The sequence below is a fragment of the Penicillium hispanicum genome (assembly GCF_028827665.1).
Source record: "Penicillium hispanicum strain IBT 35686 chromosome Unknown utg000004l_segment0_segment0, whole genome shotgun sequence".
Classification (NCBI taxonomy): Eukaryota; Fungi; Ascomycota; class Eurotiomycetes; order Eurotiales; family Aspergillaceae; genus Penicillium; species Penicillium hispanicum.
The window spans coordinates 3,587,094-3,610,371 of record NW_026623196.1 but is presented as its reverse complement, the minus strand read 5'-3'; the positions used below and the strand labels follow the sequence as shown (position 1 = coordinate 3,610,371).

At 50.8% G+C, this 23,278-nt stretch overlaps 9 protein-coding genes across 9 annotated transcripts; 3 read left to right on the top strand and 6 right to left on the bottom strand.

Annotated features, from left to right (window-relative positions):
* Positions 1–53: 53 nt before the first annotated feature.
* On the bottom strand, positions 54–2,235 carry N7459_005104 (uncharacterized protein; the record flags this gene model as incomplete). The annotated part of the gene is made up of 2 exons (XM_056944288.1): positions 54–1,636; positions 1,701–2,235. 2 exons carry the CDS (start codon positions 2,233–2,235, stop codon positions 54–56), a joined length of 2,118 nt encoding a protein of 705 aa, XP_056801171.1.
* Positions 2,236–2,906: 671 nt separating this feature from the next.
* On the bottom strand, positions 2,907–3,950 carry N7459_005103 (CCDC90 family protein; the record flags this gene model as incomplete). The annotated part of the gene is made up of 3 exons (XM_056944287.1): positions 2,907–2,964; positions 3,032–3,365; positions 3,419–3,950. 3 exons carry the CDS (start codon positions 3,948–3,950, stop codon positions 2,907–2,909), a joined length of 924 nt encoding a protein of 307 aa, XP_056801170.1.
* Positions 3,951–4,283: 333 nt separating this feature from the next.
* sec53 (phosphomannomutase SEC53) lies at positions 4,284–5,325 on the bottom strand (the record flags this gene model as incomplete). Its single annotated transcript, XM_056944286.1, has 5 exons — positions 4,284–4,533; positions 4,599–4,673; positions 4,733–5,049; positions 5,100–5,162; positions 5,224–5,325. 5 exons carry the CDS (start codon positions 5,323–5,325, stop codon positions 4,284–4,286), a joined length of 807 nt encoding a protein of 268 aa, XP_056801169.1.
* A 539-nt stretch (positions 5,326–5,864) lies between these two features.
* On the bottom strand, positions 5,865–6,722 carry N7459_005101 (putative DnaJ chaperone (Caj1); the record flags this gene model as incomplete). The annotated part of the gene is made up of 4 exons (XM_056944285.1): positions 5,865–6,429; positions 6,516–6,576; positions 6,639–6,653; positions 6,716–6,722. The coding sequence occupies 4 exons, from the start codon at positions 6,720–6,722 to the stop codon at positions 5,865–5,867; spliced, it is 648 nt and encodes a 215-aa protein (XP_056801168.1).
* A 2,573-nt stretch (positions 6,723–9,295) lies between these two features.
* Positions 9,296–10,609, bottom strand: N7459_005100 (uncharacterized protein; the record flags this gene model as incomplete). The annotated part of the gene is made up of 1 exon (XM_056944284.1): positions 9,296–10,609. One exon carries the CDS (start codon positions 10,607–10,609, stop codon positions 9,296–9,298), a length of 1,314 nt encoding a protein of 437 aa, XP_056801167.1.
* Positions 10,610–17,660: 7,051 nt separating this feature from the next.
* On the top strand, positions 17,661–18,161 carry N7459_005099 (uncharacterized protein; the record flags this gene model as incomplete). Its single annotated transcript, XM_056944283.1, has 1 exon — positions 17,661–18,161. One exon carries the CDS (start codon positions 17,661–17,663, stop codon positions 18,159–18,161), a length of 501 nt encoding a protein of 166 aa, XP_056801166.1.
* A 705-nt stretch (positions 18,162–18,866) lies between these two features.
* On the bottom strand, positions 18,867–20,204 carry N7459_005098 (uncharacterized protein; the record flags this gene model as incomplete). Its single annotated transcript, XM_056944282.1, has 3 exons — positions 18,867–19,903; positions 20,001–20,066; positions 20,135–20,204. 3 exons carry the CDS (start codon positions 20,202–20,204, stop codon positions 18,867–18,869), a joined length of 1,173 nt encoding a protein of 390 aa, XP_056801165.1.
* Positions 20,205–20,867: 663 nt separating this feature from the next.
* N7459_005097 (putative COPII vesicles protein Yip3) lies at positions 20,868–21,389 on the top strand (the record flags this gene model as incomplete). The annotated part of the gene is made up of 1 exon (XM_056944281.1): positions 20,868–21,389. The coding sequence occupies one exon, from the start codon at positions 20,868–20,870 to the stop codon at positions 21,387–21,389; it is 522 nt and encodes a 173-aa protein (XP_056801164.1).
* A 59-nt stretch (positions 21,390–21,448) lies between these two features.
* Positions 21,449–22,585, top strand: N7459_005096 (uncharacterized protein; the record flags this gene model as incomplete). The annotated part of the gene is made up of 1 exon (XM_056944280.1): positions 21,449–22,585. One exon carries the CDS (start codon positions 21,449–21,451, stop codon positions 22,583–22,585), a length of 1,137 nt encoding a protein of 378 aa, XP_056801163.1.
* Between the last annotated feature and the right edge of the window lie 693 nt (positions 22,586–23,278).

Here is a 23,278-nt window from a genome sequence, read left to right as displayed (position 1 = left end):
CATCAAGAATAGCGCACATGCCTTCGTATTTTCTACCAAATCTGACAACCCCCCTAAGAGGCAGGAGCCCCTGGCCCTCGTCCAAGCATACTTCTCACGCTGTCTCTTCCAGATGTAGCCGAAGATCCAGAAAATAACGATAAAGGATTAGGTTCCGGATGAGTGTCGTGTACCACGGCACCATTGACAGCCTTTACAGACCTCGCGTATGAGACCCCATTCGCACTACTCTGGAACTCATCCGTGGTGTTTCCAGTCGAAATTGAGCTCACACCGGTACCAGATCGGTAGAAAGCTTTACCAGCTTGGGTGGTGTGGAGTTTCGACGGACCCGAGACAAAAGTATACGTTGAAATGCCCGGCCCTCCAGATGAGTCAATCTCAAGACCTCGCTTCATCCAGGAGTCGATTGTCATTGAGTTCTTTGTGAGGCCGTATGTCGCATTAACAAGCAAAGGGTAGCTGAAGGTTGTTTCGTGCGATGATGAGCTCCTCCCAAGCTCGGTGATGGTAGATTTGCCCGATGTGAGCTGCTTGTTGACTTGACTGTATCCTTGTTGGTTGAGAAGCCCATAGTTTGAGAAGGATAGCTTTTGGGACCAAGAATATTGCGAAGATTTTGCAGTGAAAGTTCTCTCTGCAACCACCGAATACGACAGAGAATCGTTACCGCCAGCCTTGTCTTGAACAAGGTTCCTAGCAACGGTAAATTTGGGCGCGGGGTTTTCAACAGTTGGTCTCGTGCTCCCTCGCGTGGCTATCGCTTTGGTGCTATTGCCTCCACTGGTGTAAAGGAAGATGTTGCCGGTGACGACCCAATATGACCCCACAGTGTCGGCAAATGTGGCAGTCCCATCACTGGTAACGGTCAGACCGGTCACTCGAATCTCAAATGAGTGCTCGTTGCCATCTTGAACTAGCGGTAGAAATGGAGAAATATCGATCTCCGGTTGGCGAAGATCGAACGCATCAATGCCAACAATTGGGTGCCAGAACCCAGGAGCCACGCCCCCAGTGAATATAACTGGGAAAGGCCAGACGACACCAGCGAGGATTCCATCGATGTAGAGCTGTACCTCACGGAAGGGAGAATAGCCGTACAACTCACCCACCGTGTCAGTAAAGTCTTCAGAATCCTGGGAGAAGACATTCGACCACCAGAATTCTTCTTCGGATTGTCCGCAGGCAGATATCGCAACAACAGCCCGCGACGCCGCTGCCGGGATCTTGTACTTGACCGTTGTGTTGTCAGAAGGGACTGTGAAAGCACTAGAGGAGTTTGATGCTGAATTCCTGGCCGAGATTGGGAGAATTGCATCGGCCGTTCTTGCGGTATTCTCATAGGAGAAGTGGGCTGTCAGTGTGACATTGAAAGAGCCGGTGTATACGTTATTAACGATATTGCCCAGATCAAAAATCAGCTTCTGTGGCTTCTGCCATAAGGCATTATACTGAGACATCTCCTTGATGTAGGTCCACACGATCCCCGTCGACGTTGGCTCGGCCGTCGAGGTCCGGAAGACTTCGACATCCCCAAGATACATGAGTGCCAAGCGGTCATATTGAACCCCACGCGATAAGACCGTGAAATTGATGCGGACAGTATCGAACTCGCAGCTTGGTGGCTCGTACATGCCTAAAGAGCCGAAGATTAGACTCAGTCTTGAGGGCGGCTATCCATAGCCACATGCTCTCCTTACCAACGAAAGGTGCTCCATAGCTTTCCCCGAACACATGGTCCATGAGCTCAAGTTCAACATCACATCCATCGGTGCCTTGGGGTGCGAATGCCACTGGTTGGTATACTTGGAACACTTCTTGCAAACCGGTGTTGGACGATGCCGCAGAGCGTCCACGAGTGCGGTATTTGCCATTGATCGAGGCGACCAAGAACGGGTGCGTGAGAATAAGAAAGAGCAACGAGGTAATTATAGAGAACACCATGGCAAGCTTTGAAATTCGTCGGTTATTCTGCCCTCGACTGGCTATGTTTTGTTTCGAATCGATATGAACCCCGGATAGAGCAAGGATGGCTGCTGGGCGCTGGGCTTTGTCAGTCTCAGATTGATCTTCTTGAAGAAACCGTCGATCGCAGGATGCTCCAAAGTGACGCCTCTGTCTTGACCGGAAAGCAAGCAAGAGGCTAGCTGCAGCCCACAGAAACAGGATCGAGCCCGACCACGCAGACAACGGGCCCACGGGCTCTGGTGCTCTTATACCCGTCGAGACCGGCATATCGGAGGGGTAAATCAGGCTAGCGGCGTTCCTCATATTGGGATCATTGCGTGCAAAGGCACGTCGGCAGACGAGTGGAGACCAAATGGTGGTCTCCGCACGAGAGATGCAACCAGTCGATCGTGCGGATGGCGCGTTTTACCCCTGAAGATAAGCCCCAGGGGAAGGTGCATCGCTGTCCATCGGAGCTCCGGACAGCCCAAATAAGAGCCCCGCCTCGCTTGAAGAGTCCATCGAAGTATATGAAAAAGATGACGAAGGCTTGGTGTTTTTAATTACCTTGCTCATTCGGAGCACCAGGTTGGTCGGCGCTTGTTCACATTGCCTGAAGAATGATACTGTAGTACGAATTGTCTCCCGGACGATCAACTGTCTATTAACGGGGATCTTCCAGGTCATGAACGCTCCCGATACATTGGTGATAAGGCATAGGTATCAGAAAATATATTCCGGGGAGCACAAGGTTCAATGTAATCCTTATGAAACAAATTGAGAGAATTCTAGTCATTGGCTGGGCTCATCTTGACATGGACTATCCAGAGAAGCCGAGAGAAATTTTGTACAAAAGAGAAGATGGGATGAGAAACGATAGTCTCGCGTAGGAAAAGTCAACAATGACAATAAAAAGCAACACTCCGTAGCAATGCACGCCAATCCTAAGACAAAGCAGTTCACATAAACAGGCGCCAGGCACCAAGAATCAAAGCAGCGGTACCGGTACAGACACCCCTGGAGAGAGAAAAACAAGAAAGTTAGCAACAACCCATACGAGGATATAGGGGCTGGGAAGCCATACATGAGCCACTGCAGAGTGGAGAACTTGACAGCCTCCACCCGTTCCCTCAGTCCTGCAACTTCTTGCTCAATCCGCGTCTCCGTCTCTTTGATGCGCATTTCTTGGCCGTTGGCCTCCTCGCGAATTCGTCCCTTCTCAAGATTCAGGTCCAGGCGGACGGAGGCTTGTGTTCGTCCGATTTCATCTCGCAAGCGTGAGTTGAGCTTGGCGAGATCGGCGGCAATTTTCTCGTGCGATGAGCGAGTCAGCTGAGCTTCGGTCGAGTCGGTGTTCAGCAATTCGGAGCGTAGTTTGGCGAAATCGACTTTTTGAGTGTAGGTCGATCGTTCCGAATCTATCATCCATTTAGTGACAGATACACCAGGAGGAAAAGTATAGCAGACTCACCTTCGCGCAAGACCATAGTCCGTGTCAAGTTTTGAATAGACTCTTGGATGATATCGTTCAGCACCCGCATCATAGCCACGGCCTGCTCTTCACTGAATCCCTCGGCCTGTAACCGCTTGACGAATCTCAAAGTATCAAAATGGTGCTCGCGAGACTGGGACGGTGTTGCGTGGAAAGCGCGCTGGGCAGGCTTGAATGTTGCGACATAGACTCCATTATGGCGAACGGGGTTGCCGAGAGGTTCGGTAGGCGGGCGCGATGCAGTCGAGGTGGAGGTTCGTCGGACAACGGCAGATGCGAAGCGAGGTTCGCGAATAGAGGTTGAGAATGCCCGGTAAGCTTGATGCGATGTACTCAAATCGTGTATCTGCCGACTGAGAGGGCTCCAGCCCTGGAGAGATTGTCGTCGCTGCCTTGTCGCAAGCGCGGGATGGTGAGAGGCGGAGACACTTGGACGTGAAGAGGAGCTGTTCCACGTCAGGCGAGGCAGGAGGCTCCGCGGTACCTCGGCGACGTGTTTTTGGTGTGCCATAGCGAAGGCAGTAGGGTATAAGACGAAGACGGCTGGAGAAATGCTCTGTGACGCAGGCAGAGAACCTTGCCCAGGACCGGAATTGGGTGGGATGACTAAAGCGCCGGGAAGATCGACACTTCTCCGACGGGCCCCGCAACTTCTCGGGAAACATCCACAGCATCTCTACAATAGAATTGATGGCGGCATTATGACATTTCATGGATCTAGATCGCTAGTCTATGACCCAACAAGATATTTGAGAGCAAACAAAGACAACAATAGGCTCCCGCCCAACATGCATACGCTAGTGCAACTCCATAGGGTCTTGTGGCATCGCAGTTCGCCTGATATTCAAAGGTCAAAGAGTTCCTTTAGCTGCTTCATGGTATCATCAGGACCTTCAACTGAGTGGCCAATTGTACGAGGGTCGGCGTAGATTTCATAATCATTGCCCCCAACAAAGCACTTGTCACCGAAGAAATGGATAGACTTGTACTCCACGCCGGACACACTCTTCTCCGCCTCAACATGCTGCAGGCAGTAAGTCTTGTCCCAGCCGGTGGGGAAGACATCGAAAGAAATCTGACCACCGATGGAGAATCTGTAATTCGGAGGAGTTAGGCTTCTGTGCTCACAGTGGAAGTCGACAACCTGGTAAGGACTTACGTGAGGCCATAATCGGGGAATGCCTTCTTCAGAGCCTCGACCATATCCCTCCGAATGTTGTGGATCTTATCATAACTAATGCAGTTGGTGAGTCGGATTGTCCAGCGGAGCATACAGGGGTAGCGTAAACATACGCTTCGAACTCATTCCGCTCATCCACACTGGCATTGCGCCCAATGGGGCTGACGTTAATCATGCCGTTGCGAAACTCCACAAAAGTACCACGCTTCTTGGGAAGCTTAATCTTGGAGATATAACCGAGGCAGAAATCGGCCAGGTCCTGGTATTTATCCTCCCCGAGCCACTGGATGAAGCTGTTGCTAGAAAGCGGCTTGCCCAACCGATAGGCAACCAGTCCGTTCTCAGAAAAGCAGAAGTCGAAGAGGGTGGTGACATCGATCGAGGCCGATCCAAGTTGTTCCTGTTGCTTCACGAGGTTCGAGCCACCGACCTGGAGAGCGTTAGAGAGACAAGAGGACGCCGGAGGGGAGGAGCACGGACGAAACCGATGGCACACTTGTGGCGGAGACGAGAGAGCAGTTCAAGCATCTCCGGGGTAGCTGACTGTAAGTCGGAATCCGATATTAGCGGCGATCAATTGAGGAAGGGGTCTGTCGCAACGCACCCGTCTGGCCTTGCTCAGGGTCTCGTCAACATCAAACAGCACAATAGTGTCCTTGAGAGGACGGCTCTCCAGAGGGGGGTAAACACTTGTAGCAGTGGTCATGATGAGGGTTCAGGAAATGTCAATTGGGCCAGGAAAACCACGGATCGTGGAAAAGAAAGCGAGGCCAGCAGGATAAATATAGACCTTGAATGAGGGGTGTCCTTTTTCTGACCGCAAGCGGTGAGCGCGGGTGGGGTTTTAGTGTTGGCGTCGGTCCAGAACGCACCAGAGGAATGCCACCTGGACAGTTTCGGTCAGGACTGAGAGGCCACGTTCATGGCATCGAGCCTCACTGCGATCATTGATTCTCGGCAGCAAATGGCAAGCAGTACGTGCGATCTTGCCCTGGCCAAGGATCGACCTTGGTGTTATCGATAAGCGACTGTATACTTCTGGGGATCGCGCGGGGCAATCAGTGCGATCAATATTTCCAGATTGCATATATGCCTAGGACTCTACGTAACATGTCATCTACCTAGAAATCTCATGCCGTGCAATATTCGTTCATCTCCACTGAACATCCCACCCCTTTCCCTCGAAAGCCAAAGTTCGCAACGCCTGGAACCCGAGAACATAACCACAAACACAGAAGCAGGAGGCTAGCGCCCCATCGTAGACTGAAACACTTTCGCGGCCAGTTCACTCAGGAGCCGTGTTCGATCTGGCTGTGGAAGGTCCAGGAAAACTTCATAGACACTTTTCCCCTTAGCATCGCGGACGGCACCCAAGCGATTCCCTGCCACAGCACCGGCCAGTGCGCCAGGAACATTTCCCACGATGAACCCCAAAGCACCCCCACTGACACCGCCCACGACAGCCCAGAATCGCGACGTGGGACGGCTCTGTCGGCCCTCCCCTTCTTCCGCTAACCCTTCCTCTCGCAGCATTTCTTCGAACACAGACCCGAATTGATCGGAATCACGCTCATCACGACTCCCGAATCCAAAGCTAGACCATGGAAATCCGCCGGCACCGCCCTGGGGAACCTCCTCGTCTACCTCCTCTTGGGCCTGCTCGTAGGTGCGAGTTGCATCGTACTCACGCCGCCGTTGCGGGTCGGACAGGGTGAAATAGGCGTCGTTGATCTCTTGGAACTTCCTCGTGCGTGTAGGCCGTTCGGGGGAATCAGCGGGAACTCGATCGGGGTGTGACTTTAGGGATTCCCTGAATGGAAGTTGGTCAGTCTGCAACGCCGTCAAGGTGCATGCCGTCGTTATGATCATGAAACTCGGCACATTCCATGTGCTGACCTTTTGTATGCTGTGCGAATCTGTTGCTGAGTTGCATCGCTGGCAACGCCGAGAACCTTATCTGCCGGCAGTGTTAGGCGTCATCCAGAATTGGTGATTGGTTTCGAGACGCATTGGTCTTACAATAGTCTGTACTGGCTGTGGGCAAACCGAAAGATTAGTCTCACGCATGTTCGACTTTCAAGGTGGGAGAGACATACTCGACATGGTGATCGGGAATCGAGTGGTGGGATAGACTCCAAACTCGAGCTGAGAGCCCGTCCGCGCAAGTATAAAAAGCCCGGACGCCAGTGACGTCGACACCTGCCTGGCAGATCAGGCACCCCCAATGGACATGTCAGTTTCGGAGGGACCCGACCAATGAGAATCAAGAAGTCTGTATTGCTCTTCCGCCCAATCTGCCAATTTAGGGGGCGAACGTTTAACTAATCAAAACATATAATTAACGTGAGGTTCCACACCTACTCCCGACATACTCCTTCCTACTTATTCTATAGCACAATTCGCATGTACGAAAGGGTGGCCGTTTTCGGCAACTCTCTAGTTCGGGTTTAGCGCCCATCCTATGCTCCCCGCTTGCGTTGGGACGAGTTAAATAGTTGAGTTTGATCTCTTCATTGGAGGATGGAGATGAACTCGACCTGGGGTTGTTTCAGATGCTATATTCTTCGGAACCATGTTCCTGTGTGGAAACTGGTCTCAATGGCGTTAGACGCAGTAGATGTTGTGGCGCTGGTGTTGATAATATAATATTCGGTTCTCAATATAATATTGAGATTGTATATGTTACGCGTTTTGGTGGCAACTGAGGTTGTGAATACATTTTCTATTAATCAATGATATTTGGACCTCATTTTTCCACGAACATGTCTCTGTGGCGCAATAGGTAAGAATCATTCACCGCCCATCAACAGTTATAATCGTATACTAATAAATTCCCAACAGGCTAGCGCGTCTGACTGTTAATCAGGAGGTTGGAAGTTCGAGCCTTCCCAGGGACGTTTTTTTTTCCTTTTTTCATCGCTGAATCTCCCTTTTTCTTTTTGAATAACCAGTCTAGCATTCCTATTCTTATAGACTACCTAGGTATTCAAGTGTAAGATAATGTCCAGTCTGATGGCATCGAGGACAAGAAATGTATGATCCACCGCCGACTTCACCTCGACCTCCGACCTTCTATCACTTGATACCCCCCAGCTTAACCAAATTTCGCCCAACTGACCCGGATCGCCGCATCTCTCGCACACGATCCAACCTACCTCCGTCCTCCGTGCGACGTCTTTCTTGCACAGGTGGAATTTATTGACGCCGTGTCCCTGCATCGGTGAATTCCACCTGCGGCGAATCGCGAGATCTTCCGAGAGCAACGTCTTTATCTCCAGCGAACACACCCATCTCAGTCCACATAACGAGAAGTAAAATTGCAGCTGTCAAGACCCTCGCGGAGGTCGACTCCATCCAGCCGGTCCAGGAGGACCCCATGGATGTCTTGATGGAAAGGCCACCAAGAAGTCTGTCTACTGGCTGGAGATGGTGGAGCCAGAGCCTACGGCGTCCATCACGAATTTCTTTAGCTTGAGTCCCTGGTGATGAGAAGAAGCGCGCCTGGGCCTTAATAGACAACGTTAAGGTACTGCTGATGATGGAGCTCGGTCGCTTTATTCCATAGATCTCTACTCCGTAATGTATATTACCAGGGTGGAGGCCTTGTGCGGTGATAGAAGAAGCTAACGATCCACGTTTGTGCATTTTTGAATGGAAAGGGTTTGTTGGAATTGGACAACTTTCCTCATTCTACTGTTTTACCTTGCCAAGCCAACTCAAGCGCAATTAGGATCATTTAGAAACCACATATACAAGTTTCATCTCATTAAGATCAATGGCGGTGCTCTTATTCCCATATCTACGGATCCCCACGCAAGTGCGCTTCTGTACTAAGTAATGTAAATAGGGATACATAGAGGAGTTAACAACAAGGTTATCAAAGAGTAATAATCTTAATTCTCCATGCATGTGTTACACTAAAATTCATCTCCCAAACAAGACAGGTCATCAAATTATTTCAAGCTTACCGCAGATCTCGCTCGCCATGTTGTATGATTACACTGCTATTTCGTGTAGCATATTTTTGTTCTTTTTCGGGATACGCTTCTGGGAAGGAATCGTCGAGGCTGGCTTTCTGTCCACTCCTCATCTTTCCCTTCGAGAAAATCCACCAGGGAATTCAATATCTTCGTATTGTTTGCGCCTTTGAGGGTTGACCAATACTCCCTCTGCTCATTGCTTCCCTGCCTGTGGAATCTAGTTTTTATTCCAAGACGAGTTGCAGGGTCTCCGTCTTCATAGACCGAGGGGCACATAGTCGGGTGCCGAAGCCCTTCAGGAACCAAATCGCATTGAACAAAAACTGTGTCGAAATCGGCCTTTTTGGGAATATACAGTTGCACTCCCCGAAAGTAGACTCTTCCCACTTTTGCTATGTTACTCATCTCAGTGTATGGGAATATGCTGCCTTGAATCAACTTCCTTTGGAGCTCGCCATTTTTCCACCTAGCACCAAGACGAGGATCATGAGGTTTTGCAACAAGTAAAGCAATGGGGAGGCCTTCTTTCAAAGCACAGTTTCCTTTTAGGGCCCGTAGCTCGTTTGTAATTTGGACTAGCCATTCGTCACCATTTAACTGATGTCAGCAATCGCTCAATTGGCTTTTGGTAGACAATATAGTCATTGATCCGAAGAATAATTTCATCTGGGTTGAAATAGATCCTTGGTTCTTGTCTCAATGAGATGATTGCCTTTGCAGAACCAACAGCCATCCGGAACTGTAGTGTGAAAATGGGTGAGCGGAGTTTAACAGCCTAGTGTTGTCTTCTGACGGCTTTCCGCGTTTCCTTTTCTGGGGTGGTCTACCCTTGTGGGCGATGCTCATGTTTGTCCGGATTTTCAGGAGCACTGTCCCGGCGATTGAGTGCCCCTGTGCAAGTATCTGGGTTGGATCCTGCAGCAAGTACCTTGTGGCCCAACTTAGGAATGAAGGCGTGTATTCCAGAAGCTCCAGTGTCCTCTCTTCCTCGTGCTCCCTTCTGATATATGCATACATCTCCGCGAGCGGTGCGGGCCGCTTGCTAGATGGCCATTTACCAGCAGGCCTGGCTTGGCTGTATGTACGGCGAAATGAGGTGGCATCATGATTCCGTCCTGTCAGCCACATGATAAAGTTTAGGCCTGCGTCGATCTGACTTGCCATACTTGATCTTCTCTCGAGGGTCGATGCAAAACCGGAGGCTGGGTGGTGTACATGGACGATAAGACGACGAAGAGATCCATTCTGTGTATATTGTTTACTGGGGGTGCTTTCTTCACGAAAGTCCAAATCAAATTTCAAGGTGGTCGTTTGTGAGATTTGAATATTGAATGACTTCCTGGCTGGCGACAGTGTCTTCCGCAAGTTGTCTCTTGTACATCCAGATGCAGTCACAATGAAAGGGAGCGGTAGAATATCGAGAATGTCTTTCGATAGTTGATTGTGGAGCTCTTTGAGCTCTCGTGGCCATTTCCGTACTGGACAATCGCTTCTTGATAGGTAAGAGGTGTCCTCGGCTCTCCAGTGCCAGTCGTATCCAAATGCGACATTTTCGCTGATACCTTTTTCCTCTAGTAGGCTCATGGTTGCGCTTCTTGCGTTCCAGAATTCTCTGGGTATATACCTCCCTGTTGCCAGGTGAAGGATGATACAAAAGTCCGCATCCTTGGGGCCCCCGGGGATGGTGAGTCTTTCTGCACTCAGGCTAGATATTTGAGGCTCCGTTTCGTAAAAGGTTTGGAGAGCTTGTGCTACGGATTTCATCTGGGCTGGGGTGTGGTTGCGGTCCTTGGGATTCACGAGGAATCTGGTGAGCTGATCAAGTTCCGCTTTGGTCAGCACTTTCGCTGCTTCCTCGGCAAATCGTTTGGCAATATGCGGTCCTGAAAACTCGTCTATCGGCCCTATCGGTTCTTTCCCGTCCCAGGGGATATCTTTTGCCGCCTTCTTTTCGGAGCGAGACTGTTTGTGACATTGCACCAAGCTCTCCAGGCATCTATTCGCATCCATGATGGGGGATCTTCAGAGCATCCTATCTCTGTGCTGGTGTTGGTGGACAAAATATGCACCATTCGGGCGTGATAAGGAGGCGAGAGATGAGAGATGTGCGAGGGTCACTATCGGTTGCTAGGTTTTACTAGGAATTTCCTAGTAAATACTAGTAGCAATTTACTGGCTTGTAGTACACAAAGTTGGCAGACCAATCAGCACATGTCTCTGTGGCGCAATCGGTAAGCTTCACTCATACTGCTTCAGCAGCAATATTCAATACTAACAAATCCCCAACAGGCTAGCGCGTCTGACTGTTAATCAGGAGGTTGGAAGTTCGAGCCTTCCCAGGGACGATTTTTACCCCCTTTTTTTTCTTTTTTTTCTTCTTATCTTCTTTTTTTACTGACTCTGCTGAGTCCCTTCCAACTTTGACGTTCTATAGTTCTGCTGTAATAGCTTATTTACCCTAGATGCTATACTGAAATGGTATATCTATTGTCTGGTAGTTTCTATTTGTGTATCGTGATTGGCAGCAATAGTAGCCGCGGCGGGTAGATTCTACTGGTTTACCCCATCAAAAATCGACCTTGCTCACCGCCCTGCTTATATTTCTGTTGCATATTTTAGCAGCACCAGCAGAGAGCCAGGTCGGGTTATAGAGCAGGGCGCTGGCAGAACTATAGCCGAAGTGGCCTTTTATATAAACAGTATAAGGAGCAAACTAAGGGCAAAAAGTCGTCCCTGGGAAGGCTCGAACTTCCAACCTCCTGATTAACAGTCAGACGCGCTAGCCTGTTGGGGATTTGTTAATATACGGTTATAACTGTTGATGGGCGGTGAGTGATTCTTACCTATTGCGCCACAGAGACTTGTGTTGGCATGGTTGCGGTAGATACTGACTTTATGAACTTTAACCATTTTAGCTTGCCCTAACCTAACTGTGGAGCCCTACTTGTTTGGGTTCAAGTGCGACTACGTCCCTTTGGTCTCACTCTATGGTGTATACGCTTATGTCCACCTACGCCTTTACTTAGGTACCAAGTAAACTTGTGAAAAAAAAATGCCGCACCTTGACGTAAAGATAAGCCGTACCATGATCAACATAAATTATGAGCTGCCTCCGATCTAAATCCAGATAATAAAAGAGTAGTTTGTTGCAAAGCGGCGTATTGCAATGTCAAATCTATATATTTCATATCTTATATTGGAGCCTCGGCAAGTGATTTGGCGAAGTTAATGGACAGGGCCAACGATAATCCGGTTTAGCTGGATCTGCGGACCTGAGTGCCCGTGTGGGCCCTGGCCCATTACAGAAGGCCTCTATACCTCCTATACTCATTCTTTTAATTGACAAGCCCTAATGCAAGGGAAAGGACCTTTCAGTCAAAAAATGAAGAAAAAAAAAAGAATAAATGAGTGCCGGAATTCAATCCACCCCTCAAGAATCAAGTCAGCTAAGGACCAAGCTGATTCTGCCCGGGGGGTAACATTACCACGAACTTCCTGAAAGCTGGCAACAACAGGGAAGATATGAATACTCTTAGCAAACGCCTAGTAGCTAATGTCACGACAGAGGAGAGGAAATAAAACCCATTCCAGCTTGCCTTTGGAAACAGCAACTTTCTCGGATCCACGGAGGATACGAACAGGCTTGCATATTTCTTTTGGCGCCAAATGTAGGCGATTAGTATGTTGGGCCCCCCGGGTAATGCCTTGATTCTGGGGCCCCTTACGGATAAAAGCTCAAAGCCCCAGTATCGGAGGTGGATTGATTGGGCCATCCTATGCCAGGAATAAGAGAAATTCCGGAAGTGGCCCATCTAGAGCTAGTTCCGTCGGATCAGGGAAGGACTGGACCAATTGGAATCAAGAACTCTGGATTGGTATAACTGCCCGAATTAGCAATTATCACGTCCACGCCATATTGAGGTATGTGCTCCAATCAGGACAGGATAAGAACTGTCTAGATTCTACGCCTACAGTATGTATGTATGGATGAGCTTGTAGAGTTGACGTCACTATATAGAACGTCAGCGACGGTGTTACTAGACTACTTGCCTTGAAGACCAGAGTACAAGACGCGCCGTGATTTCTCATACTCGAAGAAGCTCCCAAGGACGCGCGGGCCAGAGACGTTGATCACGAAAACGGTATTTTCACAGTACGCGGCAACGACGTTTATCATCGTATCCTGTACCTTGTCGTAGAGCGAGCTGCGGTCCTCGATTTCGCCGGACCGGGACTTCATAAAGTTAAGGCAAAATAAAGCATGTTTTGCGTCATTGGAATTTCACGGTTTCTTGCCTGTGCCGCTATTGCTGCTACTCAGACTGTCAGCTTTCTACTTGGTTGTTGATAATGCCATTCAACTTATTAGATCCACCTAATCATATACTGGTCCTCGGCAGCTCGATCAGTTATAGCGCTAAATAGAGCCGCGCATAGAGAGTCGATGTCTGGCCAGAATTGCCTCCTCAAGTCAGGTGGTCCTGGTGAACATCGGCGCCAGTGCCTGAGTTAAGCTACCACTTGCGCCTTCCTTATTTGTGCCTTCCGTTAGTGTCGTATCGGGCCAGGTCAAAATTCTCTCACTCCCGCTTCTTCTCCTCTTCTCTTCTCCTTTCCTTCTCTGTCTATTCTTATTGAAAGTTGACATGGGCGTTCTGGTCCAAAAAATCCACGAATCTGCAATGTCAATCTTCAGCATCCTCGGGCGGCGCTTGTTTCCCAACAGCTTTAGGGCTATCATCTTTGGGATTTCAGTCAATGCAGCGCTGCACTGCATTGAGGAAGTGTTGTCAATGAAGCGCTTTACTCTTGAGCAGCAGTTCAAGGAGAATCGCCTTGCGTGGGAGCGAGATAAGTTCTATCTGGTGTATCTTCAGAAGTTTCTCGCACCTGCAGAGATGACTGTCCCTCCTACAGCTCAGAGAAACAGTCTCCCAAGGCTGCCTAATCAGGATTCTGTTTTGCTTGTTTGCTTGTTTGCTTCCTTGCTTTTCAGACCACTGTGATGGTAGGTCTTGGCTGTTATGACCCCTTGCTGTATATCCGTGACTATTCCGGAGGTTTGCTGTTGCTGACGTTGGGTCAGAGGTGCCTGCTGTCTCCGTTGTGACCCTCTGATTCAGCTGCAGGCAAAAAAAGTATATATTGCCTTGTGTTTTCTTTGCTTGTGTTCTTGCTTGTGTTCTTGCTTGTGTTCTTGCTTGTGTTCTTGCTTGTGTTCTTGTGTTGGTGCTTATATGTATATGTGTGTGTGTGTGTGTGTGAGAGAGAGAGAGAGAGAGAGAGAGAGAGAGAGAGAGAGAGATGATGGTGATGATGATGATGACTACGCTCTTGTGCTTCAGGTGATGTGGAAGATGTCCTGCAGGTGAGTCGCATTTCTATTTCTGACGACATCTGGAGATACTGATATCGAGATTTTAGTTTCGCCAAAAGCGCAATCCAAGTCCCCCTTTCTAGCCTCGGGGGTTGCTGGCAATCGCACTTATCAAGACACGAAGGCTCTAAAAAAACAAGGTGAGTATGATTTTGGTTGCTACTGGTGCCTAGTCATGCTGAAATTGATTTCCAGGTTCAGCGCAACCACAAAACCAAACCAAGCCCTTCTTCATGACTCCGAAAGCCTCTACGGTTGCACTTCTCCAGTCACAGCCCAGCCATCAGAATGTTTTTCTCTTGTTGTGCAACTGCACAGCATGAACAATCTCAGATTCATTACTCCGTTCCTGCAGAAGAGGCTATGCTATTTTCCTGCATGTCAGGGGGGGTGCAGCCGAATGTCAACCTCTGTATATGTGGCCCTCTTATGATTTTAGGGGCAGCTGTGGTGAGATCGCTTTCCGGTAAAAGGGCTCACATCCTTGGATTAAGTTGAGAGTATGCAGGGAATATAAACGAGCATACATACAATTCAGGCTGCCAGTCTCGCGACAAGGGATCTCGATATACACTCGCATACTCCGGATCGCACATTCGGTGGGATTTTCCGATTATTTCAGTTCGAGAGAAACGTAAGTCGCCAGGGCTGCAATAACACGGAAACGCCTCATGTTGACAGTGCGGATATCCACAGGTCGATTAAAACGCATGTCTGAATCAGCGCCTTGCCCAATTTTTTCATTTGTTCGCTTCGCAACTCCGAGTGCTGAGTTGATGGGAATGCTTTGCAAATATTCCAAATTTACGAGTCGCTTCCAGGTGCCAAACGATCTCTCTCTACCTGCAAGTGGGAGCTCATATCCACATGGATGCTGAAGCAGGCTTCCTGACCGATTGTGGTTTCAAGGAAGTACTGGGAGGTGGAGGGAGGGGCATGTTTCGGAGATATCGGCTGTCTTTCTGAAAATACCGGGCTGGTTTACATGACGCATGATTTCATGCAAACAACCCTATGTCGTTCCTTGAGATGGCAGACATCTTCAAACCCGTTCGCTACCTCGTCAGCTCGTCAGAAATTTTGGCGTGTCAGATACAGTAACAAGGCAGTAATAGATATTTTGTATTTGTGAGGATTCTAGACAACTCTCATCTATTAGGTTGTAGTTTTTAATGAGCGTGATGGAAACACTTCTCATCCCACTACCCAACAGACTCATATTGAAAGGCAGAACTGGGCCCGCTTCGATCAGCTTTCGAAAATTAAAGCGGTCGGAAATGTGTGGAGATTTTGCCGAGGAAAAGAACTTGGAATATACTGCCCAGGTAGGGATCAGCAATATAAGAGGTTGAATATTGTCGTATTGGACTTTCTTGCACTACGCCTTGAGAGGCCCAATCCTTTTGTCCAGTGAAATAGCGGTTCATTTCCCCACGAAATATCGTCGGTTGTAGCTGTGCAGTGCTGGAACCAAGATTCGCATCACGACCGTGAACGAGACCCTCAACGTAGACAGGAGCAACACCGAATAAGTTCTCGGGCTTTTATAAAGCCCTAAAGCAAAGCGTCATCCTTCACAATGACTATATGACATCCCTCGATTCTTCCACACCAATTATAAATTCTCCCCTATGTTCTGTGTCCTTGGCGTGATCAAGACCCAAATTATCTGTGGGGGATCTTTTGGACGGCTGTATTCCAAAGCGGCTTTTTATCATTAAGTAATGGGCGAACTGCAGATGGGCAAGAAAAGCGCCCCATATAAAGGCCACCGTATCCTTGTGGAACATAAATATTATATCGAATAGTTGGCAACAGTGAGGTCAATTAGTAGACGAGATGGTGTTTGGTAAAGGGGTCTGTTAAATTGAATAAAGAAAATCTAGGGCTTCCAGTGGTATTTTAGATCTATGATTGTTAGGCGACTGTCCGATGCCATTTTCGGAATTGCAAACCTAGAAGATGGCGAGTCGCCTTATAAGGTTTTCTATGGAGGATAATGGATCAATATCCTTTTAAACTTCCATGCCTCCAAAGAGCGAATCAGAATTACATATGCTCAGGATAGAACAGAAATTGTAGATTCAGGATCGATAGCAACATCTAGATGGTAAAGGGCACATGAAAACACTCTGAGAGAATGTCACATTGCTTAAAAAGACCACAAAAACAGACAGTTGCTCATATAGAAATACCTGCGAAAGCGAAACGAGGAAGCACATAATCAAAAGCCACTCCAAGTACCCAAATCTCGCCCGAGAGGATCTCAATCTTCTGGATCGACGTTTTTCGGACAAGGATCTCTCGCGTGCGGGAATGGATAGAGACCATTCCATTTCATCGCAGTTTCCAAGAAGGAGACTCTGCCCGCCAAATATGACATGCGCTTTTGCTCAAGGTCTAGCATGCATCGTTGCTCAAGAATTGCGTTGTTCACCTTCCCAGGAAAGTCGATGTAGGTGTGGATTGCAAACAGCGGGAGGGCAATCAAGGCGACGTCTGCTCCATTTCTTGACCACCATCCAGTAGCCCTTGCTATAAACCGAGATATGATCATCCGGCTGAGACGTTTCTGATGGGATAGATATTGAAGGTAAGTTATTGGTGAATGGGATTACTGAGGCGGTAGGTGAAGGAAGTCGACCGAAACCATTTTGGGAGCCGCTCTATACAGCCCAACCTTATCTTAGCTGCCAACCAGCTAACAATCAGGGTTAGAGATGGAATTGTATTGTGTCCTACCTAAGGTATGAACTAACCAGCAAGACGCGATACACGTATATGGAGAAAAAGAAAAAGGAAAAAAAAGCAAAAGAAATCGTCCCTGGGAAGGCTCGAACTTCCAACCTCCTGATTAACAGTCAGACGCGCTAGCCGATTGCGCCACAGAGACATTGTATGTTTAGCGGCGACTTTTTACATTTTATATCCCAGGAAAGGACTCCTTCGCTGCCACAAGTTCAGTCCTCGTCGCCGACTAAGAGCGACTACATCGTTGAAGATCCGTTGATTCTCTGCTCAGAATCGTCTTGGCCGCAAGTCTACGATGTCCGCTTGATTTTCTGCCTGCTGGATCTTTTCCCACTAATACCCTAAAACCTCCTTCCTCCCCGTCTGGCCTTTACAGCGAGCGCTGTTTCAACTGGATCACCTGACCTGCACGGTTTGGATCAACGGTCAGACACGTTTGATTGCGCCCGGCGGTGCGATTCGCTCCCCCCCAGCCACCCCGATTTCAGTCTTCCAGGGGCTCCTTTTTATCTGTAACCCCGTAGTGGTCATCTGACTGATCTCCTGTTCGATCGGCTCTCCAGTCACTCTGCATCCTATCCCCATCACTACTGTAGCTCCTGCACAGAAAATCGGTGGAGTAGATGTACGCAGCGGCCGAGACCACAGTTGCGCATCTCTGCAGCTCCTAGCGGCTGACCTGCATCTGTCTTTTTCTCACCCTCTGAATTGCCACACCAAAGGCCCCAATTGCTCCAAATCCACTGTCCAGGGGCACCCAGTTCAAGTATTACAGGGCTCAGTCTGTGTTGGTGACTGCATTCCCTCCACTACAACCAATTCGATCGTACCCATAGACGACGATCCTCCGTGGAGAATAACCGCGAACCCCAGTGATCCCACACTCCGCTTAGCAGCACGACTCCAGCCGACAGATCTTGTGTGTCTGCCAACATGGGCTGGTTCAACGGACCTTCCAAGTCTCATTCCTACTCTGCCTCGAATGGCCATGTGCGGCCCTCACGCAAGTCGTACGGTTACTACTCCACCAACCACTCGCGACACTCCGCCCCGTCCATCTTCAGCATCGGCCGTGGCGGAGGCCGGTCCAGTCCATCGGTCTTTTCGTCCTTCTCGTCCTCGTCTCGACGGGCCCGGCCGCGCGAGGGCTTCGTGCAGCGCATGGTCCGCGCGATCAAACGCCTCTTCCGTGACATCTATCGCTACGCCCGAGAGCACCCGATCAAGGTGTTCCTGCTCGTCATCCTCCCTCTTCTTACGAGCGGCGTCCTGCCCAAGTTGCTCGCCATGATCGGACTGCGGCTGCCTCACGGCATCGCCAGTGCCCTGGGAGGCGGTGCTTCTGGTGCTCGCGGGATGGGCGAAATGGGCGGCGGCAAAGGATTGTCTGAGAGCGTCAATGGCCTCGTGAGCCTCGCCAAGATGTTCGCCTAGTCGAATCCCTCCACGAGCCATGTTCCTGAGACCGCTGCACCCCGCAACTTCCAAATCAATACACCGGCGATGAATGAACGCTTTCAGCCGTGACGACTGTGACGATATACTCCATCCCGCCCTGCCTTGCTCTTTTGCCTTTTTTTCATTCCATCAGTTTTCTCATGTGCGATGTGTTACTCTGGGAGGCTCGCTGGATTTTCAATGATTGCGTTTTGTTCCATCGGAGAAAAGCGACTTTCTTGCGACGAACAATAGGCCTGGGAAGAATCGAATCAATTGAAGTTTTAGATGAGAATGAAATTTAATCTCGGGAACTACTGGAGGAATTCGTCCTCGCTTTAAGTACTTGTGTCGGTGAAGTGTCGGTACCCAACGGTGGATATTGGCCCCGTTGGACTTCCCTACATCGGACTAGGTGGCGGTGTGTTCGACTCTGACTGGTAGCCCTGCAGCATTCGGCGTGGCAGGGCGAGCAGTGGAGATTTCATTAAGTCCCTATGAACAGGTGTTATCTGTCCTGTTTACTGCACGATAGTGCATAAGCGTGATCGGATTGAGCTAATGTCATTCGGGAATTGGGTACTTTCGCCCTCTCCGACACCTGAGATCTATTCAACTTTTGGTTTTGATACACTTGATACAGAGGTAAACAAATCCACAAATATGTTCTACAGCCCAATTGGCTTGTCGTTCAGCCCAGAGCTAGGATCGCTGCGAGCGCTTCCCGCGTCTGCGAGTCGAGCCAGCATTCGAGGTAGCGGTGGTCTCACTGACTTCTTCAACGGGGCTCTCCTCGGTTTCCTCCAGGACTTCCTCGGGAATAGAGGAAGAACCAAAGACTCGGCCAACAGTCCGGTTGAAGCACCAGACGGGAAGCTTGCACAGAGCCGTGTCGGTGAGACCGGGACGCGGGATTTCTTCAATGTCGAGAAGATACTCATGTCGTTCACCTTCTTCGTTTTCCTCCTCGAGGAACACGTTTCCAAGAGAATCAACAATCAAAACCTTGCCATTCTCGGCCATGACACGCTTGCGTTCGCCAGTAGCAGTAGCAGGAGCAGACTCGGTTGGCGTGGAGGTGCCCGAGCTGCGGCCAACGGCACGAGCACCTTTGCGGTTTTCCTTGCGGCTTTCCTTATCCATCATCCGTTTCTGGCGACGGTTCATGGCCACGGCGCCAGACTCACCAGCTTCAGGGGCAGCAGGGGCAGTAGCACCCGCGTCAATACCCGGGATACCACGGACCCCCAAATCATCACCCCATGCGGCCCGGCGAGCCTGGCGGATATAACGGTCGACGAACTCGCGCTGGCGCTTCCACCCTAGGATCAGAGCGCCGTAGTGCGCAGCACCGCCAAAGACCACAAACAGTCCCATCAACACGGAGCCCAGGCCGGGACGGAAGCGCGAGTAGTAGTATCCAGTACCTTTCCACAGAGGGAACCCATTCTTCAGGAAGTGGTCGTAGCGCGCCCGGCTGGGACCACGGAGGACGTTGGCGACCAGGTTCAGGTGTGCGGAGCGGGCATTGGCAGCCTTGACGGCGGCATCGATCTCGCGCTTGGACGGGCCGGAGGAGACATGGACTCCGGGCTTCGTGGTCTTGGCCTTGGCCTTGTCCTTGGAGTAGTTGGCGACGAAGGCCCGCTTCACTTTGTCCGGATGCAGGGTCCGCGATTTCTGGCGGTGGGCCTTGGTGATTTGTTCCTGATTGGCATTGGGGCGAATCTCGAGAAAATCTAGGAAAGAAAAGGAGGCCGTCAGACCGCGTCCGGGGCAAAAATCACCTCACGCTCGCGCCGCACCGCACATCCCTGGGGATTGAGGGTCACAAACCGTAGAAGGTCACGTTGGGACCTTCGCTAATGGCCAGCTCATCTCGCAGACGGAAGATCTCGTAGTCTAAGCAGATGCGAATTCGTGAGTATATACACACCATTGGAGTCGGCGGAGGGCACGTCAACACATACCTTCCTTGGTCCAGGCGGCAACGAGACTGACGAAGACCAACACCAGCAGGGACAGGGCGACGGGCTTCATATCTGGAAGGTTGGAGCGGTCAACACCGCCAAACAGGAACGGTGGCTAGTTACTCGGGCGAATGGGGAATGCAAGTTCCGAAGGCCAGAGTGGATTTTCGTGAGATCGAAAAAGCGGTCGGGCTCTCCACCTGCAGCGCATCCCCGACGTGGCCCAATCGACGCCGCATCGAGTGGAAGCGTCTAGTGCTGTCTGGTTGGGCTTCTAGTGGGCAGGTAAAGTGAGGGGCAGTGACTCTAGATCTCAGGTTACAATCTATTATATATATTGGTGTTTTCCGTCGTACCAGTCTGATCTCTCTACCGAGAGTATATCGGTCTCCACGCCAATGTCTTACCGGTGAAAGCTTTCCGCACGCAACCGGAAGAACCCACGCCTTTAAGAACCCTGGGAAGGCGGCCCTGGGTTCCAGTGCTCAACCTGACTGCGATCTCAATGGACCCGTGCTATTCTTAGGCGCCAGCGTCCAGGGGCTCCAGGCAACCTTGGAGGATCGCTGAGAAAACTCCCCGTGTTGACTAACGTCGAAAGGGGCAAAGGCCAAACGGCAAAAAAGTCGCTCTTTCCCCTTCCACGTCTTTTTCTATCTGTCATCTTCTCTCAGTCACCAACCCTTTCTGCTCACCCACTTCTCTTTGAATCCTCCGTCAACAAACACTCGCCATGGCTATCCAGATCCCCATTGAAGCGATCACGTCGCGCTTTGGCGACCGCTTCAACAACCTTCGCAGCCAGTCGCTGACCACCCGCTTTGCTAACCTGCGCCCGGTTTCGGAATTCCTCGATCTCAAGCGCCTCTCGAAGCCTGCCAACTTCGGTGAAGTTCAGAGCCGTGTTAACTACAACCTCTCCTACTTCTCCAGCAACTATGCTGTGGTCTTTGTCATGCTCAGCGTCTACAGCCTGCTGACCAACCCTCTGCTCCTGTTCGTCATCATCTTCGTGACGGCCAGTCTGTACGGAATTGGCAAGCTCAATGGTCGCGACCTCGACGTGGGATTCCGCCGCTTCAACACTTCGCAGCTCTACACGGGACTGCTGTGCATTGGCGTGCCCCTGGGTATCTGGGCCTCGCCCATCGCGACGGTCCTTTGGCTGATCGGCGCAACCGGTGTGACCGTTTTCGGCCACGCCGCTTTGATGGATAAGCCAATCGAGAATGCTTTTTCCGAGGAGGCGGTCTAGGTGGTCGGCCGCGAGCTCCGTACGATACGCCCCGATGGGGAAGACCACCGGGGGCGCGAATGGGGAGACACAATAGGGGACGCGCGCAGTGGGACGAGGTTGTACGAGTGGAGGAGTTGGAAAGTGAGGAAGATGAGTATGGGCGGGAACTGATATGGAATGGACGCGCAGCGTACATGCGGCAGCTGGAATACGGGGGCCGAGGGCCCCGAAGGCGGCCGGCGGACTACGAGGATTTGACCGATGAGAACGAGTCGGCGGTTGATGGGGGTGACTACGATCTTTACGACCATGAAGATAGCACGGTGGCATATGCTGTTCAGCTGGCTATGCGGGACAAGGAGGATCAACTGGTGGACAAGGCGCTGGAGCGAATTCGTCGTGCGCAGATGCTGGGGAAGAAAAATGTTCGGTTATCACAGCGCGAGCTGGATGCGCTCGAGCGGAGACGCCAGAAGACCAATGCTAGCGGATCTCGTCGCAAGCATGGCAACTCATCCAACTCACGGGCGACGTCTCGACGCAGCGGGCCAGGGGCTGTGCCAGAGCAACAGGCCGGCCCATATCCAACCTTTGGCCCCGATGGTAGTTGGAGTCAGGGTGCTACTAGCGCGCATGGCCGACCCTCCAGTTCGTCGTCTTCTCATCGTCCACGCACTCCCACCATGCAATCGCTGCGCCCGCAGCAGTCCAACTCTCCGCTTCGACCGACGTATCCATCGTTCCCCGAGCGCATCCCTCCTACCGGCCGTCCACAGTCAGTTCATCAGTCAATGTACGCACGACCGTTACCGGATGATCCGCAGTGGGCCCCTCCATATTACAATCCCATGCAGATGACCCCTTATCCGACCGATCAGCCCTCGTACCCGCCGCAGCTTCCTTCTGATCTCCGCATTGGGCCCCAGAGTTGGATGGGCTACCCTACGGGCATGTCGCCGATTCAAGCGCAGCATCAAACATCTCAGGACGGACGACAATCGATGAGTACCCCGCAGCCACGGGGTGCTCTGCAAGCCCAGTCGGAGTCCGAGTCGGAGGTTTCTAGTGAGGAGGAAGAGGAGTCGTCAGAGAGCAGTGATGAGGACGGAGAGGGAGTACAGATCGTGCCGACTGTGGAGCGTCCAAGCCCTCCGGGTCTGCAGAGACGCACCGTCTCTGGAGGCAGCCGGGGTCGACAACGAGCTGGTCGGTGAAAGGCGTGCAAAGCAAAAAGTGTCTCCTTCAGGGTTGCCCTCTATTAATGAGTCTCGTTCCGTGGGCTTCCGAGTTCTTTGTTTCTTTTTTTTGGTCGTGTTTATTTCAGCCTTCAGCTCCATATCTTTACGCAAACGGCGTTCGGTAGACCGCGGCCTCCGTGAATAGATCCCCATGCATCCATGATCTCGATTGTATTTTTGCTCCGAGGGTTTGATCCTATATTTTTTGGCCCTGTAATTATCGGATTCTAGCGAGAACCAAGCCTGGTGCAAGTCACCATTGACACCGATGACACTGCGTGGGGCGCCATTATGAAGCCGTCGGATGAGCATGGATCCGGCCAGTTTTTGATGCCTTGGCAGTGATGACGTCGACGGGGGGAGAACCCTTTTAAGTCAACATTAATTTCGCAGACCTGGCGATCCTTGCGTCTCTGCCGGATTTCGACTTCACCGGGTGCTCCGGCTTTCTCTCGCGCACACCTCGACACTCGCCGTTCTCATTCCAACCGCCCCGACCCTTCTGAGCCCGTCGAAATTCCTTTGGCTACCCGGACGCCACAACAAACCACATTTCAACCCGAAATCTTAATTCTTCAGGCGCCCCGGTCGATCACTTTAGCGTGAGGAATGCGACTGCCCTGACACGCCAAACATCGCCTGTGTATAGAAGCCAATACATGTGAGTTG